We start from the raw sequence: 20,894 nt of genomic DNA on the forward strand, positions 1-20,894 counted from the left end.
TATTTTTAAAAGGGAAATACAGATAAGTAATTATATTTTTTATGCTGTCTTTCAGGTTATACTTTGTGCTATTACTATATCAACAAACATATATGTACTAATAGTCATTTCGTCAAACTTGTAAAAATAGTGTTATCCTCTTGTAATATCAAGAATTTTAATGGATAAATTAATGGACAATGAACGATGAATTAATGTACATCAACAATGACAATAAACAAAATTACTTCAAATGTAGATTTGATTAGTTTATTGAAAATTTTGGATACTTCTAAAAAGAACCAACCAATCAAAATACAATAAAAATTTTATGTGCAGAAAATAAGATATCTTGTTTATTAAACATTATCCTCTTCCTCTCTGATAAATATAGTGGGAATTTTACTAAAGTTATACAAAGTAACATACGAACAGACATACCATAGTTATAGCGCTGCCACTCTATCAAAAAGTGTCAAAATCATTTTTCCACGATTCTTAACGTATTTTTTTCTTGACAGAAATTATCCCCACATCTTTAACTGTCAAATTTTTAAATCCTTTCATAACAAGGATGAAAACATTTGTAATATCCCAGTAAAAGTTTAGAATAACAAAAAAAACTATAATTTGATATGTCTTCTATGTAAGCGAAGCTACTATGTATTATAATTCTGTTCGTCTATCTATAAGAAACAGTTCGAGGAAGGTATGAATTTCTCGTCTGCTGAAATTTAAAATTATGTATCATGTTATAGGCAAATTTCTACGAAAAATGAAATAAAAATTATAAAATTAGTACCAGTTTTGTTGACCTGGGCCTTCGATTCCTCGGGGCCCACAAACCTTGGATTAATCTTTAAATTTTGCATTTCACTATCCATGGAAAGCTTTCTATAATTCGATGCGATAAATAACAATTTCTCAAAGCTATTATAAAACCTTAAAGCATGATGAATTGAATGCAGTAAGTCATACAGACATAAAAACAGACAGAAATAAGTTATATAATAGTTATACTATTAACTGTAAATATAACAAAAATTACTGTTTAAGCTCATTAATAAGGCAAACAGACAAATATCAAATTTAGAGTAGATACGGCATTAAAATAATGTAATTGAAAATTTAACTGAAATAAAATATCAAACCCCCCACTAAACCTAAAAAATCTCAGACTACAGTATTGTGGAGGGGAAATTTATTCTGAAGAATAAGGTCTGATTGAGATTCTGGATTTCTTTAGCTTCTGCTGCTTAACCAGGCCAATGAGTAAAGTCACACGTCTGGTAAAGCACCAATCTAATTATGTTTATACCACATTTAAACTGAAAATGGTAATATCTTACCTACTGCTACTATGTCAAATACATGAAATCAGGAATAAGGCATAACCAACAAGCGAATTAAATCTTAAATAATATTTTGGGGGCAAAAAAATAGGTCGTCTTTACTACGAAGCGTTGCCCCCCAAAATCACAAAAAAAATTTGAGGGAATTACTGAAACTAAAATCGATAATATGTTACCTATTGCTGCTATGTGAAATGTATAAACTTAATAGTTAGAGTAGGCAGTAGCAACTCATTAACATATTAGTAGTTAGGGCTATCAGACAAAGGTTGAGAAATTGAAGGGTGGCACAATAAAATTTACAGATTTAAGATAAATTATGATAATTTTAGTGTTTTTAGAACACAAATCCTTGTCCTTACATCGTGATGTAATCAATTGGACTGGTTTAAAAAAGGATTAACAACCATTCAATAAACCCAATTTTTTAGCTCCTCCCCCCGTCAAACACCCCCAAAAAAAGTATATTGAATTACCACCAAAGATACAGGGATGTGCCAATGGATGTTACATTCAATACTTTGGGTATCTTCAAGAGGAAAAAAACATTGGACTGTTTATACGGGTACCCAGAATTCAAATACACTTTCGACTATATATTGGCATAAAAACTGTTGAGTCTTTTTAACCCCGTCCCCAAAATCAGATGTAACGTTTTTTGAGGGGGTGGGGTAAAACGTTTGATATTTTGAATCTTAAAGAGTAATTTTACATTGCTGATGCCAGTAGAATAATAGCAGGTTTGACAAGTTGTTAATCAAAATTATTCTCTCATTATCCTATCCCCGTATCCCTGATTCCCACGCATATATTGGGGGAACGCCCCGCCCCCCAATTTCTTTAAAAGCTCACACAAAAAGTTTCTTTGATTGTAGCTTTTTTTTGGACCCTTCGGCACCTTTGATAATTTCACGAATGTGTGGGATAGAGTTTAACTTAAAGTCAAGAAAATAAAACATTATGATAACCCGTTTTACCCCATCCCTTATCCTCTACCCCACTTTTGCTTTCATTACAAAATTCTTCCATCCTAACTTAACAACGCTAATTAATAATGTAGCTCACCAAATTTACACATAAGGTGACGTTAACATGGGAAATACATATAATTAATTATGAAAATAATATATCCAAGTGCGTCTGTCGATAAAAAGAGAAAGACGCAATAAATCATTTAGCTCTTTATTTTTAATTTTTTAAGTTTAAAAATATTGTACTCGGCTATTCCTTGGCCGATTTAGGCTTTTAATCATATCCTGGCCGAGACAAATTTAGACCGTTGACTAATCAAAAATCGGTTCAGTTAGAGGGATACCCAACGTTTCAATTTATTGCTACCAAAAGTCTTATAACTACGTTGCAATTATATAAAAACCCGTAAATTGAGTTTAATCAAAGGAGTATACTACACATTTCAATCACGCCCCCATCCCGTGATACAGCGTGGCATTAATTTGTCATCGACCATGTGTGGAACCTAAGCTAGTGGTAACAACTAGGGGCGTGTGCAAGGGGGTGGTAAAGTGTTGCGGAATAAGCCCCAACCTCATTTGTATTTGTATTCTAAAGGGATAAAACAATAGCTGATAAATTAATGTACATTCTCAATGATGATGCACAAAATTACCCCTTTTGTAGATTACAATTAGTGGTTGAAATGTTCGTACACTTAACTTAATGAACCAACCTAATTCAATGAAGGTCTCCAAAGTTGTTGACCCAAAGAATAAAAAACGTTATTATAAAACTTAGGGGACTAGTGTAATAAAAAGTCTAATATCCTCGCCCTCCCTGCTTCGAATAAGTATAAGTAACAAGTATTAAGCTTTAGGCTTTAAGTAAGTATACTGAAATTGTAAAGTATTGCTGCTATGTCAGGCCCATGATATTAAATATGATATTGGATTATGATTTCTTGAGATAAAAACAGGTTGGATACTTCACTTAATACCAAATGGAGATACAGGACAAATTTAATGTACAAGAAACTAAACTTCTAACCGATGCTTAGTAGCTAATAAATAATAGGATATATCTATAGCTGAATATGGCTTTGGAATCGCTGATTTAGAACCGGTTCTCAGCCGTACTGAAAAATCATGTATTAGGTATTAGGGCAAAACAGCAATCAAATTATTAATCTTTTCTCGAAACAGATACCCCTTCCCCTCCTTAAAAATGTTGCATATGCCCTTACACTACTCACTACAGCATAACTAACTATACTTCTAAAAAGTTCTCAGAAATGATCAACAGTAGGCTGCAAGTAGTTATATATAAATTACAAATTATAAACTTACTTCAAAAATAAAGAACAATAATTTAAACAATAACACGGTGCTTTCTTGCAAAGTCCCTGTTAAGCACTGACCCCCATCCCCGTCCACACTTATTTTTGTAAAATTTGAAAAAGAGTTGAGGAATTTTTTGGATGGTGTGGGGCTAACCAGTATTAATAAAACCTAACATGACCTAATCTAAATAAGGTTGAAAATTTACTTATTCTTCTTCTAAGTTTTCTGCGCAGGACTTAAAGGAAAAGAAATTAGTATTAGGTTTTGAATACTGCTAATAATAAAAGAATGGATATATTTACAAAATGAAATTTGTCGTCAATTTAGGTTGCTTATATGGACCTCATTTATTGGCCAGTTCGTTAATTAATTAGGAGGGAAGGGGATGGGGTAAATTGTTAATGTGGGTATCGTTATTTTAGCCAGCTGCGAGGACCACATTATCAGAGTACATAAGAATATGGTGCAACATTCAAGTAATGATATACCGATTGTGAAAGTAGCTGAATGTACTACTAAAAATGTACAAATACTAAAAGCCAACTTTGGATCATCTTAAGATATGAATCTATTGGAACCAATCTTAAATACACACTTACAATCAATATATAAATGATTTTGATACTGATAAAATAAGTTCACATGAATTTAAGGGAGGGAGAGGACAATAACAGTTAAATTAATTCACATCCTTTTCTTCTTCCCTATATTTACAAGATACAGAAAATACCCACTTTAAATCAAATAAATTTTTGAATGATTAAATATTTGAAATTAATTCAAAATAAGAGGAGGGTGGGTAGATTTTCGTTTGTTTGAATATTACTTTAAATCAGGCTAGGTTTTGTTATATTGGGTGATGGGTAGGTAGCCCCACAGGGTTAGGGTCAGGCCCCCCGCAGGTGTTAGACATAGGGCAAAAAATCACAACTACATTCCCCCTCTCATTTTTTAATTTAAATAAAAACGTGGAAGGTTTCAGTGTTCCATTTGCACTTTGAGGGAAAGCACCTTAATTATCCTAATAGTTCACATACACATAATTTTGAATGAGGATGCAATAAGGATACACAAAATTATCCTTCTGTAGATTACAATTAATGGTTGAAACGTTTGGACACTCAGATTTATGAACCAACCAATCAAAATTAAATACCCCAAAGTTGTTAAAGTCCCCAAAGTTGTTAAGTCAATAAATAAGATAATTTTATTATAAAACTTTGGAGACTAGTGAAATTAACCAGCTTATACCAATAAAGAAATTAATTCGAAAAAAAATAATGAGACCTATACGTTATTTCAGCTGTCGTAGGGGGGCATCACATAGTAAAATTTACGACCTCTTCATCTACCCCCAAGATATGATTTTATATTGATTTCACTTGTTGGTTATACCTTTTACCTGGTAATTAACAGACCATTGTCCCCTCCCTCCTTAATGCAACAAAATGCCCAACAAATCATCAGACATAAAGAATTAATTGGATATATAAATTTTCCAACAGCAAAGTAAGAGATATTCAAGTCATCGATAATCTAGCTGACAATTTATTTTTTGCTGTTTTTTAAATGCTCTAACGTGATGATATACGTTTGTCACACTTTTAGGAAAATATTTTATCTTTAACGGATTTTTTTCTCCTTTTGTCCTATGGTCGCTTATACTTAATAGTAAAATTTGTTAAATTTTGGGTATAAATGTACAAACAAGTCAATAAGTACAGAATGGCATAGAAAAACTAATTAAACTTTAATTAAGATTTACACAAAGCTAACTTTAAGTATTAGAAAAGCTTTTGAAGAAAATAATAGTGCAAAAATTTTTGTCATTTCAAGTATAGCTTCGAAACCGATTTAGATCCGCTGAATTAAAACCGGTTGTTAGCTATACTTAAAAATCATGTACAGCATCGCATTACCGACCATTTTCCTCGAATATCAAAATCAGAAAATTAACACCAGCTTGTTAGCCTGGGCTTTTGGCCCCTCGGGGCCAATAAAAATGGTTTTAATCTTATATTTTTTCATTTCAATATCCGCGGAAAGCTGCCTATAAAACGATGCGATAAATAAATATTATGTTGTACAACAAATGAAATAGTTTTTAAGCGATTTTTACTACTTGTTCCTATATAATCTTTTTCCACTTGGATGTCTCTAAAACAAGTACAAATTAATCCAAAAAATATGTCTATGTGCGTATATTGAAGGATCTCGCTTACCACTGAAACTATTTAGTTCTCTTTTACAATGTAGCTTCTCAAAGGTTCTGGGAAGGATTGTAACTATTTAAAGAAATCTCCCCTAGAAAAGAAATCACCGCCACTGTGCGATTTGCTGGGCTTCCCTTCGTACAAGTGTGCCAACAATTTTCTTTTTCAAACTACAATGAAAGTGGGGAGAGATGCGACTCTATGCCTCTAGGGGCGTAGCTGCTAGTATTACATATATCAATAAAACCTTAATCTTAATTTGAGACATTGATAAGCTGAAGTAACCTAACGCAACCAGAACAAAAATAGTAGTGGTATCTTACTCATTTTTTAAATATCTTATAAAATCATAATTTTAAAGTTGCTACGATTCCATCAAAAAAAGCGGTATTTGATAATAATAGCCTAATAGGAATGAAAATTTTAAAAAGAAAAATACACAAAAATCTTGTTTATTTATTTAGCTTTCGCAACGTTTTTTAGGTTGTGTAGTTTCTCTAAAAAAAACTATTTGCATCGTACTTTTTACCAGTTAAAAAAGGATATGCTTTTTATATACATTTTTAATATGCCTTTATACAACAAAATGTAATACATTACATTGTTTATAGAATGATTTAAATTTTTTTTATCAGGAAAGACAAAAACACGTATAACTCATAAAAAAAAATTCAATTCTTAATATCCCATGAAAGTTCAACTAGGATGCCAACATCCAAAATAGTGAAACTCTAAAATAAAACTGTAAGACAAACGAACATGAACATTTTTAGAGTGTCAAAACTTAATAATCAGAATTTTTACAAAATGATACATGAACTTTTTGCAAACTTGAGTAAATACAGAATTCTGTTCAAGAACATATTACATGTTTAGGGACGTTATAGAGATGCTTTGCCCTAAATCATTGTTTCAAAAATCTGATTAATAGGACTATCATTATAAAAAAAATGAAAATCAGCATGTTTTGAATGAACATACAGACTTATAGGAAACGATTATAGAGTTGCTACAGGAAACATCACTTAAAGTTTGAAATCGATAGGGCAATTTTAACATACCAAAATAAACGAGAAGACATAACCGTTACGTACGGACGTACAGACCCTAATTATTGAAAGCTTCGCTTTTAAAAATGAAATTATTCACATTAAGAAGATGGTAAATGAACTAAAATGTTAATTTTATTCATGACTTGAAGATTTTTCAGGTTCCCATCATCTTTTTTAATTACCCTAATACCCATTTTTAGCAAAAGAGTGGTCACACAAAATTGTATTTTGTCCAGTAGAAGCAAAGTAATTTAAGTAAAATTTAAATTTTATTGGTTAAAAAGTTTGGACACTATTATTTTTAAATCAACTAATCAAAATTCAATGAAAATACCCAGAGCTTTTGAGCCGATGATTAGCATAAAATGGTTATAAAATTTTGGGAATCAGTGTAATTTACAGTCCAAAGTCCCCACCCTCCCTCAAATCAATGTTCAAATTATTTCATATATGTATTAATTACTGACCAATTTTAGAGTAGTTTCGCTAAAAGCCTTTTTTGTTTGAATTCTAGAACGTTCATTATGCAAATTGTGAGGCTACTATTTTTTTTATTAAATAATATTTTTCTCATATTTTTCATTGGGGGGGTGGGGGGGGGGGATTATTTTCTTCTAGGCGTGATTTCTCTTGGAGGCTGATGATACCCTCTCCCAAAATAATTAAAAACATTCCCCAAACCTAAGGAAAGCTTTGCTGTTTAGGAGACTGAAGAAAATAAAGAAATTTTATAGAATATAATAGGAACTAATGGGGTTATTACTTTACAAGATAAACAGAAACAAAATAAAATGGTTTTCTATACCGTGATTATATCAATAATATAACTATAGAAACCATCATAGCTAGAATATAATAGTAGCTATAGGGGTATTACTTTACAAATTAAACAGATACCAAATAAGATGGGTTTGCTTTCTCACGGTAATAGAATAATAAGTCAGGGATCTAAAGGGATAAGATAATGGCTGATAAATTGATGTACATTCCCAATGATTATACAAAAAAATCACTCCTTCTGTAGATTACATTTACAGGTTGAAACATTTGATACTCAACTTAATGAACCAACCAATCAAAATTCAATAAAATTCCCCAAAGTTGTTAAGACAACGAAAAAGACTAGTGTAATAAACAGACCAATGTCCCCCTCCTCCCTGATAATAAGCGCAGTTGCTGTACAATTTAGTAAGTCAGTTAGTTTGTGACTTAAGAAAAAAGCTTAATTTAGATTAAACATGTAAACCTCTAGAGGCACGTGAGGGGAGGGACAATCCTCTACTTTCAATTTTAGGTGTAAAAAGATAAAGTAAAAAGTTAGAATATGGGATTTTTTCTAGCGGTGATTTATTTATGGAGGCTGGGGGGAAAACTTCATCAAAAATAGATATGAACCTTTCCTGGACCTTTAACAAGCTTTACATAAAAGGAGAACCATATTGGTTCAATGGTGTAAACAAGAAGTATATAGTCAAAAATATTTAATATATATTTGTATACTTTAACAAACCTTCTCAACTACTTAATAATTGTTTGTCTTTCTATTTGGCCGTTAAGATCACCAAGATCAATAAATCATTTTTGAATTTATTTAAGTTTATTGGCTTATTCTCTAACAAGTGGCTTAATACATTAACATAGAGGACCACGGGGAGGGTAAAAAGATAGCTTAAAACCATTCAAATACCTTAATTGTACAATCAAATAGCCTAAAACCATCTAAGGACAGCTTTTGTAAAACTTAAGAACCCAATTGGTTCAGTGGTTAACGAGACAAACAAAAAACTTACTACTTTTTATAATGTGATATCCTATGATATAAAGTAGCGAGATTAATTTGTCCAAAGCCTAAAATTTCTATAACTACAGAACTAATTGAGTTCTCCCTCTTACAAAAGCTTTACATAAGTCCATGGATTGTTTAGTTTATTTTGCCTTTAGATTTAAGCCTCAGGATTATTTTGACCAATTCCATTTTAGATTTAAGTCCTGAGATGGTTTTAGGCTATTTTGTTGCCGACTTCTTATATAGTTGTCTGTCTATATTATTTATGAAATAATATAAGAATGTTAACTAAATTTAACATAAATTATTTGATAACAAATTCTTAAGGCTGCTTGATATTTCATGAGAATTATTTCCTTATTAATTCAAAATACATTCTACAGTGAAGATTCTTACATAGAGCTGTAAAGAATTAGAATTTTGGCAGGTATTGTTACTAAATCCTAGGATAAGATTATCTTATTGAATTTTAAGCTATTTTGTTTTTATAATCAACAAAATTATTATTATTAAGATTAGATATTTTTCTTTTACTAGAATGACACTGGTTCTAGAGTAACCCTATTTCTTCTTCGTAAAATAGCCGAAAACCTGCCCAGAAATATTAAAAAGCTTCCTTAACATATTCTTATTTATGATAAAATAGATTTTTTGATAACAAATAAAGGAAGTATTGTTATTTCTCGCATCGTATTATAAACGGCTTTCCGCGGATATAGAATGTATAATTATGAGATTAGACTAGTTTTTTTTAGCCCCGAGGTGCCGAAGGCACCGGCTTAAAAAAACTGGTTTTAATCTTATGATTGTACATTTTTATATTCGTAGAAAGCTGGATATAATACGATGCTAGACATAGTTTTTTCGTATGGATGAGAACCGGTTCCTATCCACCTGATTCGAATGAGAAAAATATTTTCAAGAAACCATTTTAATTTGTACCGTCACGGAATTCGTTTATAAACAAACCATGCCCAACTCCTCCCCTTTTATAAGAGAATTATTTTCCCTTTTCATTTTCCCTCCTTTTTTCATCCCCTTAGTCTGTGGTAGTATTGTGCACGGGCGCGGCGCACGCTCACCGCAGCAGCTCACTGCTTTCTCCACCTCTTCGTTTCTTATCCCCCCCCCCTCTCTCTCTCACTCTCTCTCAATCTTTGCTCATCTCTGGTTTATATAGTCGCGCGTTAGGCTCGTGTTGTCAGTTTTATCATTTCACTTGTTTCAACAAGTTCAAAACTATTTTAAAAACAAGAAACACTATCTAAAGCATTTTACAATGCCTCCTATTTGTTACAGCAACGACTTGGTCAGCGAGGAGACCATGTCCCGTACAGACCAGTACAGGAAAGTGATGAAACCTTTGCTGGAGCGTAAGCGTCGTGCCCGCATCAATGCCTGCCTGGATGAGCTAAAGGATCTGATGGTTTATGCTCTGCAGGCTGAGGGTGAGAGCATCTCTAAACTGGAGAAAGCTGATGTATTGGAGCTGACAGTGAGACATCTCAGAAAGTTGAAGAGACAGCAAATGCTGGCGCAGAATCCTGAACTAGACCTGGACAGATTCCATGCTGGATACACAGCCTGTGCTACAGAAGTAAGCAAGTGCCTGGCGGCCACAGGAGTCGATGTTAAAGTTGGTTCAAACCTTATGTCACATCTTGGACACAAGCTCAACACAATTGAAACCTGCAGGGTTAGCCCCCTCCGAGTGCGAGTACCTGGATCCCCATCTGGCTCAGACTGTGGATACTCCTCATCTCCCTCCCTGTCACCAGCCAGCCTACCATCCCCGCAGGGCTTGCTACAGATCAGCCCCTCCATCAAGTCCCAACACAGCCCTGTATGGAGACCTTTCTAAAAAAAGGACCTCCAAATCTTTTATTTGTACATAATGCAGCCTATAGTACCTTAGAATTTTATCCAAACGATGTAAAAAAAGGCCCCAACAGTCCTTTTAATGCCGCTGGATTAAAAATCTGAACACAACAGTCCTGTCTTCCTTCCGACATTGTACCAGAACATAAATTTATATCAAACTCGCTAACTGTGATTTTAATTATATTGTATTATTTTATATTTGAAATATTTTTGAAGAAAAATATATATATATTTATTTAACTTGAATTAACATGTTTTTTTTATAAATTAAGTAGCATAGCTATTCTATAACTTACGTTGTCAGTATATCCAACAGGAAAAATGTTTTTTTTTTCTCGTTTGCTATTAGAGATAGATCGAAAGATCTTCATCCTTGATTAATATTTCTTGCATATTATGTCCTTATTTATAAGAACAAATTTCATGGGAATAAGAAACAAGTGTTTTTATGGTTGGGGTATATACAAGGGGAAGTGGGTGGGGTTGCCCCCCCCCCCTTGTATAGGATGGTAGGAATGCTTATGAGAGCTTGGAGCAGGTGCAAAGCGCATACCAGAGAAGATTGTGTTGGTGTGTGCGGGCGTGTGTGTGTGAGTGTGCGTATTCTCCACCTGCTTTTGTATCCCATAATATTAGATATATTATTACGTGGATGTTGAATAAGATTTTCATGTACTCTGATGAAGTAATGCTCACAGCTGTCTAAAATGATTATACCCCCTTTACCCCCAACTCCTCCCCTCCTACTGGATGAACGTTTTAACCAATAAATGACGACCATTGTAGCAACCTAAATTAACTACAAATATTCCCCTGTCAATATATCCACTTATTCTATATCCATTCCCATAATTTTGTTACTACAAGTGATGCATGTTGTTGTGTCATATAATTTGTTCTTGCGTCATAATGACGTCATAACAAATATAAATGTCAAGGGTTTCGTAGCTATTAATAAAACAAACACGTCTATCAAAAATCTTTAAATTAAGTTTGTGTACAAAAACGTGCGAAAGGATTTTTAATAATACCTACCTTAATTTTAAAAGAAAGGCCTGCTCCCCTTTTTCACCTGCTCAAGAAATACACGAGATAAAACTGTGCACACCACTAAAATGTACATAGTAGTAAGATGTGTATGTGTGTGTCTATAATTTCCATTAAATCTAAAAAGGAGCCCTTTACAAGTTTTAGACTATTTTTGGAGTAAGATAAGGTCAGGAATATGACATTGACCGATGTATCAAATAACAGCCCCAATATTATTACTAAATTACCTCGTAAATACATTATATTCAATGGTGGAGAAACTTGGACACTAATACTTGCATACATCAAAATTTAGCTGTACCATTAAAGCTATTAATTCTTTTTATGTATTTTTGAATCTAAAGTAACAGGATGTATATCTGTATTATACATATATGCCTGTTAAGATATTGTGAATGGCTAGATAGATCGTTTCACAATTTTCAGGGAAGTTTTACGTTTGTTAAAGGATAGTAAAGGGCTATTTGGAAGGGAGAAGGTACGACACCTCCTCTTGGAGATATGGCCCCCTAGAAAAATACCCCCCCCCCCCTAGATTTTCTTTTCTTTATATAAAACTAGTTGCCACGAACCTAGCTTCTAAGGTATTTCTAAAGCTACTCTAAAAAGTTAAAAAATTCTTACCAGCATTTTCCTAAATATCTAACTTCAGACAGAAAAAGCTTACTACTTTATATCATGGGATGATAAATGTAGGGTTAGTAAAAGTACCCCAGTTCTCACTAGGGACGAAGGCACACACTAGCCCCACAAAGGATAGGGGAGAGGCCAGGACAGACCAGAAGCGTGTGAACCACTGGAAAATCAAACATAAAATCTTTATGTAGATTTGATTAGCTTCAACTATGTCCAGAATCCAATTAAACAAGGATTAACAAGTGCAAAATTTGCGCAGCATTAACTGATGGTAATTTTATTCCTAGTATATAATTAACAGGATCTCTATGTGTTTGTCTGTACTGAAGGATCTTGCTATACCGATACGGTTCTCCTTTACATTATAACTTCTTATAGGTCCTAGGGTGGTTTATAGAAATTTGTAAAACCGCCGTCTACGAGATCTTAGTGGACACAGGCACATACATTATGGTATAGGATTAAATTGATAGATCTGTAATTTGTCGTAATATCTATCAATATACAAGAATTGGTTGAGTAGTAGCGTGACGGACATATCCCAGTTATAGAGTAGCTTCGCTACTAATAAATTTATGCAAGAAATTTTGGTTTCGAGCTTCTTGAAATTGTTTATCTTATAAAGTTGAACTTCAAATAAGCAAATCAAAATAACAGCTAAATTTCAATCACATTAATGTCTAAGTGCTAAAACTATACAGTATATCTACATTTGGACCATTTTAAAATCTTAAGGCTATATTACATTAGAGACAAAGCTTTCCAAACAGTTCTTTATTTATATAATAACAGGATGGCCGTCTGTTTAACTGTCTGTGTTTGTGATAGTCTGTCTGAACCGATTTGTTTCTCATTTACATTGCAGCCTCTCATAGTTCCTGAAACTTTTTATAATGTTGATGTACCACCAACTAAGATTTTATGATTTTTATTTTAATATTCCCGTAATATTGTCTGTAATTCGATACTATACATGATTTTTCATTATGGCTGAGAACTGGTTCTATTCCCTATCCATCGGTTTCGAAGCCATACTGTAAATTATTTTCCAGATCTAAACGAACGTCATGATAATAATTATACAAACAAATAATAATAATTTATTCAATAATTATTGAATAATTAATAATTATTGAAACCTAGATTCTATTCCCACACTTTTGATAAATGATTTAGAACGATTAAAATTTTATTCAAATCATTATTAGGAATTTCTCATAAAATGTTGAAGCTACTTTATATTATCACAAGCGATTACGCCCCTGAAGGCCTTTTAGGCCAATTGAGGTAGAAGGGGTAAGTTTCATTTTTTTAAAAAGAAATATAAACTTTTTTGTGGTGGGTGGGATATTTTTCAAGAGGTTGTTTCTCTTGAGAGGGTTGAAGTACTCTACTACATAATAGTTAAAAACCTTATATGGACCTATGAGAATCTTCACTGTAAAGGAGATCCATACCAGTTTAGCGGTTAGCGATATCTTAAGCTGAAGACAGATATAATCATCCTGTTACTTTTATATGTTTAAGAATTAAATGACTAGCTTTTTAGCAATTTAAATTTCACGTAAAGAAGAATAACAGACAACCACACATTGTTTACACAACCTTTGTCTGCAAGTCTGTTGTGTATTTAATAATCTATAATTAATACTATCGGTGGCGCCCCTAGAGGCTATTTATTTCTAGGTGAGAGCGGTAAAATAGCCTAAAATAACCAAAACTAGGCTATCAAGACTTAAATATAAAATGAAATAAAAACAACCTAGGACTTCCTTGAATTGGAGAACTTAATAGTTTCAGTGGTTATCTAAATCTTAAGCTACAGACAAAAAACCTGCTTTGTATAATAGGGTATTGAGTAGCTTGGCTCTTCCATAAATATGGGAACCAAGCCAAGATGACAGGAGCTCACTGACCACGTGTTCTATAATAACACCTGCATAATATATAACCTAGAAGTTATCTATAGAGAAGCTTTGCTCCCCCATAACTATGTAGGGGAACCAAGCCAAGATGACCGGAGCTCACTGACCACGTGTTCTATAATAACACCTGCATAATATATAACCTATAAGTTATCTATAGAGTAGCTTTGCTCCTCCATAATTACTATACATGGGAACCAAGCCAAGATGACCGGAGATCAGTAACCACGTGGTTTCTACTAACACCTGCAAAATATATAACCTGTAAGTAATCTATAGAGTAGCTTTGCTCCTCCATAATAACTATACATGGGAACCAAGCCAAGATGACCGGAGCTCAGTGACCACGTGTTCTATAATAACACCTGCGTTCCTTTCACTCCATCATCTATTATGGACACTAAGAAATTGTACAATTTTGGCAAAGTGACCAATAATTCACTGTATATATTGGTACCATAATCTAAATGGCACAATCTAAATTAATTATGTCTAATATCAAACATTTGGAAGTGACAATAGCTGACTTTAGACGTTCTTCAGGGAAAGGGGGGAGGTATGACCACCCATCTTTATTCCTAGTTTGAAAAGAAAAAGTAAAATAATTGTTAATTTTTTTGGAGGGTATCCTCCCACAAAGTAGTTTCAAACCTTCACTGGAACTAAAAGATTCTTCACAGTAAAAGACATAGATAACTTAAGCTCAACCATACTTTTGTTAGCACCCTTTATTGATCACCATTATAACTAAGTTATAGATAACCATTTCTAAATTGTTTGACTTTGCATTTACGGACAAGCTAAAGTTGTAAAGTTTTTGTAATTTCAGTGTGTTTTATAACATTAAAAACAGCCATTAATCTCATATAATGAAATGGGATGAACTGAAAATAGTTGCCGAATGTGTACGCAGTTTCCTGAGTGTTTCCTCATCCTAGCTCAATATTTACTACTAGCTAAAAAAGCTTCAAACTTCAAAAAAAATCAAAATTTAAAAAATTCAAATTTATAATGTATAAATCGTTTATACATTCAAATTTTGATTTTTTTAAGGGAAGTTTGAAGATTTGTAGCTAGTAGTAAATATTGAGCTAGGATGAGGAAACACCCAGGAAACTGCGTACACATTCGGCAACTATTTTCAGTTCATCTGAAATGGGTTTATTTTCCCATGGATATCTAAAACATTACAAATTATACAGGTGTTTGATGTTATTATTTTTAACAGCGAAGCTATTCTATAATTAGAGTCGATCCGTCCGTCCGCAACGGATGCCTCTTTTGTAAGTTTTAGATATGTTAGATTTGTCCTATCAATTCTAAACTTTGTAGTTTGATTTTTATTACAGCTAGGTATGATTTAGAAATTTAGGCAATTTTGCCACAAGTTATGTACAATTGTGTTTAGACTAATAAATCAATATTCTGCTTATTCTGACAACTAACAAACTCTTTTGATTTCAGGGTTCCCCTTTATGGATGTTGGCATCCTTGTTAGCTTATATAACACATTGCAATCCAATTAGTAGCGCCGCTACTCTATAAATAGTTGTAATCAAATGGGTTAAATTCACACGGAATTTTTTTAATAATATACAGATGTTCAATGTAATAATTATTAGCAAAGCTATTCTTCATTTCACTTTGTATTTCTGTCCGTAACACTACGGAAGTAATTTTCTCAGTGTCTAAAAAAATCGATGAAAATTGCCTGAACCACTGAGCATCTGGTATACAATTTATTTGGTCCGTCAGCATAGACGCCCAAGGGGTGGGGGTAATGGGGTGATTACCCCCTCCCAAAATTATGGATTTTCAATTTTTACCCCCCCCCCCAAATAAAAAAAAAACTCTATGAAATAAAGATACCCCCCCAAAAAAAAAAATTTTGAAAACAGTAAAAGTGTTGAACTTTGACGTCAGAAAAAATTAACAATTATCCAATGAGAGGCCGCTATATATTTTACCATTGTGATTACTGGCTTCTCATTGGTTAACTGTAAATTTTTTCTGACGTCATAGTTCGACACTTTTACTGTTTTCAAAATTTTATCCCCCCCCCCCCCAAATAAAAAAGCTTGGACGCCCCTGTCCGTCAGTTTGTCAGTCATGCTTTAAAAGACAAAAATACTTATTTCTTATAAATTTAACGTGATTTTCTTTGAAATATAGCATATTCTATCTCTTTCTCATGACAACCGAACATCTGCTTTATATCTTACTTTGTCCGTTTGTCCATCCATTATATTTCTGTGCTTTGCTACATATGGACGTTGTCATTGTTAGTAGACCCTCCACTTTTTAAATAGTTATGAACCTTCCCTGAAAATACAAAAAGCTGACTGTAAAGGAGAATCATTTCGGTCAAGTGATTAAAAGATCTTAAACTACAGAAAGACTAATTAAAACTGATGGACATTCTGTTATTCTTATTTAAGTATTACTACCTTGCAACCGTTATGTACTTTTTAAAATTGACATTATAAAGTTTAAATTTAATTGAAACAACTATAAATATAGATGTATAACCAGACACCTACTTTTTCGTCTGCTAGTAAATTGCTTTCTGTTCTTTTGTAGCAACTTGGCTGTGTTAATATTCCCGACTCTATTTGTTGATTTTTAAAGACTCAATTGAAAGTTGGCACAGGGTCCTCGGATTATTTTTTACTCTTATGAAAAAAAACGTGCAATTAAATGAAGCCATTTTAAAAATAAATAAAAGGAAATCCTAAGAAATCTAACCAGGTGCTGCGAATGTTTTTCCTGTGCAAGACGCATAAAATTATTCCCATTATATTGTAACCGTAACTCGGTCAATTACAACCCTCCCCCTCCCCCAATAAATGAACAGTTGGCATTAGTAAACTAATTAGTAGTCGCGCAGTTGGTTTTGTGCAAACGTAGGGTGTGTTTACATTACTGCTATTAATTTTAAAATAGGGCAGTTATTTAAAGCTATTATTCTTAACTGGTTAAAAATTTAAAACCACTGGTTTTATTTCTATTTTTGGCCTGTCTACTATTTAAAACTTATTCATTCTTAGTTAGCTATTAATCAATTTCTATTATTAGCAATAACTTTACAATTGTAGCAACTGGATTAAATTTTGAGTAGCTTCACTTTGATGTAACAAGTCATCCTTGTTAATGGAAAAAATAGGAAAAAATCTGCTCAAACATAGAAACACTATTTAGGGCTCGAGCCCTTATCCCACTGATCACACGCACGTCCGGAATTCATCTCCCACTTCCGGATACTTCCGGTCAGAGAAACAGAGGGAGAGGGAGAGGGAGAGAGGGTGAGGGAGGGACAGAGAGAGGGGGAGAGAACGGAAGAACCATCTGAGAACCATCTCCGTTCTTTACCTATGGGAAAACATTTGGAGTGGAACAATATTCCCAGTTATAGATAGATAGATAGATAGATAGATAGATGGATGATAGATAGATAGATAGATAGATAGATAGATAGATAAATAGATAGATAGATAGATAGATAGATAGATAGATAGATAGATAGATAGATAGATAGATAGATAGATAGATAGATAGATAGATAGATAGATAGATAGATAGATAGATAGATAGATAGATAGATAGATAGATAGATAGATAGATAGATAGATAGATAGATAGATAGATAGATAGATAGATAGATAGATAGATAGATAGACAGACAGATAGATAGATAGATAGATAGATAGATAGATAGATAGATAGATAGATAGATAGATAGATAGATAAATAGATAGATAGATAGATGCATGATAGATAGATAGATAGATAGATAGATAGATAGATAGATAGATAGATAGATAGATAGATAGATAGATAGATAGATAGATAGATAGATAGATAGATAGATAGATAGATAGATAGATAGATAGATAGATAGATAGATAGATAGATAGATAGATAGATAGATAGATAGATAGATAGATAGATAGATAGATAGATAGATAGATAGATAGATAGATAGATAGATAGATAGATAGATAGATAGATAGATAGATAGATAGACAGACAGACAGACAGATAGATAGATAGATAGATAGATAGACAGACAGACAGATAGATAGATAGATAGATAGATAAATAGATAGATAGATAGATAGATAGATAGATAGATAGATAGATAGATAGATAGATAGATAGATAGATAGATAGATAGATAGATAGATAGATAGATAGATAGATAGATAGATAGATAGATAGATAGATAGATAGATAGATAGATAGATAGATAGATAGATAGATAGATAGATAAGTAGATAGATAGATAGATAGATAGAGAGAGAGAGAGAGAGAGAGAGAGAGAGAGAGAGAGAGAGAGAGAGAGAGAGAGAGATGGAACGAACGGACAGACATTTTATAATTATAGAGAAGCTGCGCTACTTTAAAAAAAGTGTTTGGTCAGTTTTCTCTCCTGGTTGTTGTAAAAATTTGTGTTTACGCTTCCATGATCTCTCTCACGAGAATAACTAGAATCAGAAAGAAAAAAATATTTTTAGACGTTGATTCTTTGAATTGTAAGCAAAATTATCCAAGGAGGGAGGGGACATTATGAACACAGTAATAGTGTCTGACTGATTATAACGTAACAAAAAAAATTAGCCAATGAGAGGCCACTATAAATTTTACCATTGGTCAATAACGGCCTCTCATTGGCAAATTTTTTTTGTTACGTCTTAATCAGTCAGACACTATTACTGTGTTCGGACATTATGCTGTTTATTACACTAGTCCCCAAAGTCTTAAATAAAGTTTTTTTTGGGGGGGGGTCTTTTATTTGATTTTGATTGGTTGGTTCATTTAGTTTAGTGTCCCAAGGTTTCAACCTCTAACTGTTCAGCCTCCACAGGAAGAGTAATTTTGTTTATCATCATTGTGTAGGATCTCAGAAACAGCAGAAACGGCAGGAAAACAAATTTTAGTAAAGTTTTATGTTAATTAAGGGTAATATTTAGGCTATTTCTTACTATATCAATCAATCAATATAAATAAAAAAAGAAAAGTGATAAACAGACAGAAATACATCCTGTTACTGCAAAACATAGAAGAAGAAAAAATCTTAAGAATTGACAATCGAATACACTTTTTTTCTAAAAATCAACAATTTCTTGTAAAAATGAATGCTATATTTTCCTATATGAATCATTATATGTGCGAAAAATTTCCTAATTGTGTATTTTCTATCATAATAACTGTAGTAGAAATTATTCATTATTTCGAAAATTTTTGCTTTTTTCTTTAGACCCCTAAAATGACATTCTATAGCTTTGGAAGCTTGGGTTATTTCATAATTGATCTGTACAAATTCTAGTGCCCATACTTGTCTACCAATGTTTTAATCTATCGTAGGGGACATTTTGTCTATCATAATGTGGGTTACAATGTTTGCAATGCGCTAAGATTCCATCCAACCCTCCAAAAATAGCATGAAACGTTGGTATGACCAGTTGATATATTTACATAAAAGCAGAGCTTAAATGTCCAATGGTCAGCAAGATCTAAATCTTTATTTGGAAGAACGTACAGACGATCGTACATTGTTCTATTAACTATTACTAGCTTCTAAGTCGGTTGAATCTAGGGGCTTTGTATTCTTAGGGGCAGAGAGGAGCTAGGAAAATAGCTTAAAACCATCCCAAGGCTTAAATCTGAAAATAAATAAGAGAATTAAAGCTGGTAAGTAGTTATTGAGATCTTAAGCCTCAGACAAAAAAAAACCTTACTACTGTACATATAATAGCACAGCTAGATTAGCATATTTTAGGGGGGGGGGCCGGGGGGGAAATGTAATCTTTCTGCTTAACAACTGGCGAACTAATTTGTAGAGGATGGTGTTTTTCTTTACCCCTTCTCTATTTTGGTTTAATTTTGGACACTTAACTTAATGAACCAACATATAAAATTCAATAAAAGTCCCTAAAGTTGTAAACGAATAAGAAAACGTCCCCTCCCTCGTTGGTTTCTTCTTTATAAAATAATCATGATCATTTTAAATTTACTTTTTATAATAATTGTCCCTAATAAAAATGAATTTTAAGTTGGTTTAGCAAAAACAATAGAAAAGTATTTAAATTGCTTTTAGTTCAACTTGTATGTATATAAGAATGGTAGCGGTTTTTTGCACAGTTTTTGGTTAGGTAATTTTTAGATGTTTAATGTACTTTTTAAAAAAATAAACTGTAACATTGGGAGGGAGGGGACTTTGGACTATAAATTATGCAGCTCCCAAAAGTTTTATAAACACATTCACTTATTCGTTGGCTTCAAAACTTTGGGGACTTTCATTAAACCCTTTAAATGTACAAATCAGCATTATTTTTAACCAAAATTTTCAATCAACAAAAAGGGTAAGTTTTTTACAAAATGGGAGTTTTTTTATTGTTATATGCCTCTATTTTTGGTAACTTTATTGTTTATTCTGAAAGGCAGGAATTAGATCATTAGCTTTCAAATTTTATGAATGAAATGTTTAGGTAAAAACTTCTCTATAATTATGACTGAAGTATATGTCTGAAAAAAGTCTTTTTTTATATTTTTAATTAAACGAAACAGATTTTCATGCACACTGACAAAGTGATGTCCGCAGCTGGCTAAAATAGCCCAAATCCACTCCCTTTACCACATTCCCTCTCCTCCTAATGGATGAACGGAAAAAATCTTGTTCCTAGGCTTTTATAGGATTTGGCCTCATATTGATATTAATAGATAAAT

At 32.7% G+C, this 20,894-nt stretch overlaps 2 protein-coding genes across 4 annotated transcripts in view; both read left to right on the forward strand.

Moving 5' to 3' along the window:
* The window catches only part of Nop60B (dyskerin pseudouridine synthase 1 Nop60B), a 581,533-nt gene that overhangs the window by 219,302 nt on the left and 341,337 nt on the right, over positions 1-20,894 (forward strand). The gene's annotated exons all lie outside the window — the stretch shown is intronic.
* On the forward strand, positions 9,883-10,803 carry LOC145317801 (enhancer of split mbeta protein-like). The gene has a single exon (XM_080159072.1). The coding sequence runs from the start codon at positions 9,956-9,958 to the stop codon at positions 10,535-10,537; it is 582 nt and encodes a 193-aa protein (XP_080015198.1). The 5' UTR covers positions 9,883-9,955; the 3' UTR covers positions 10,538-10,803.

This window comes from Acartia tonsa, chromosome 4 (genome assembly GCF_053477335.1).
Source record: "Acartia tonsa isolate MP-2025a chromosome 4, ASM5347733v1, whole genome shotgun sequence".
Classification (NCBI taxonomy): Eukaryota; Metazoa; Arthropoda; class Copepoda; order Calanoida; family Acartiidae; genus Acartia; species Acartia tonsa.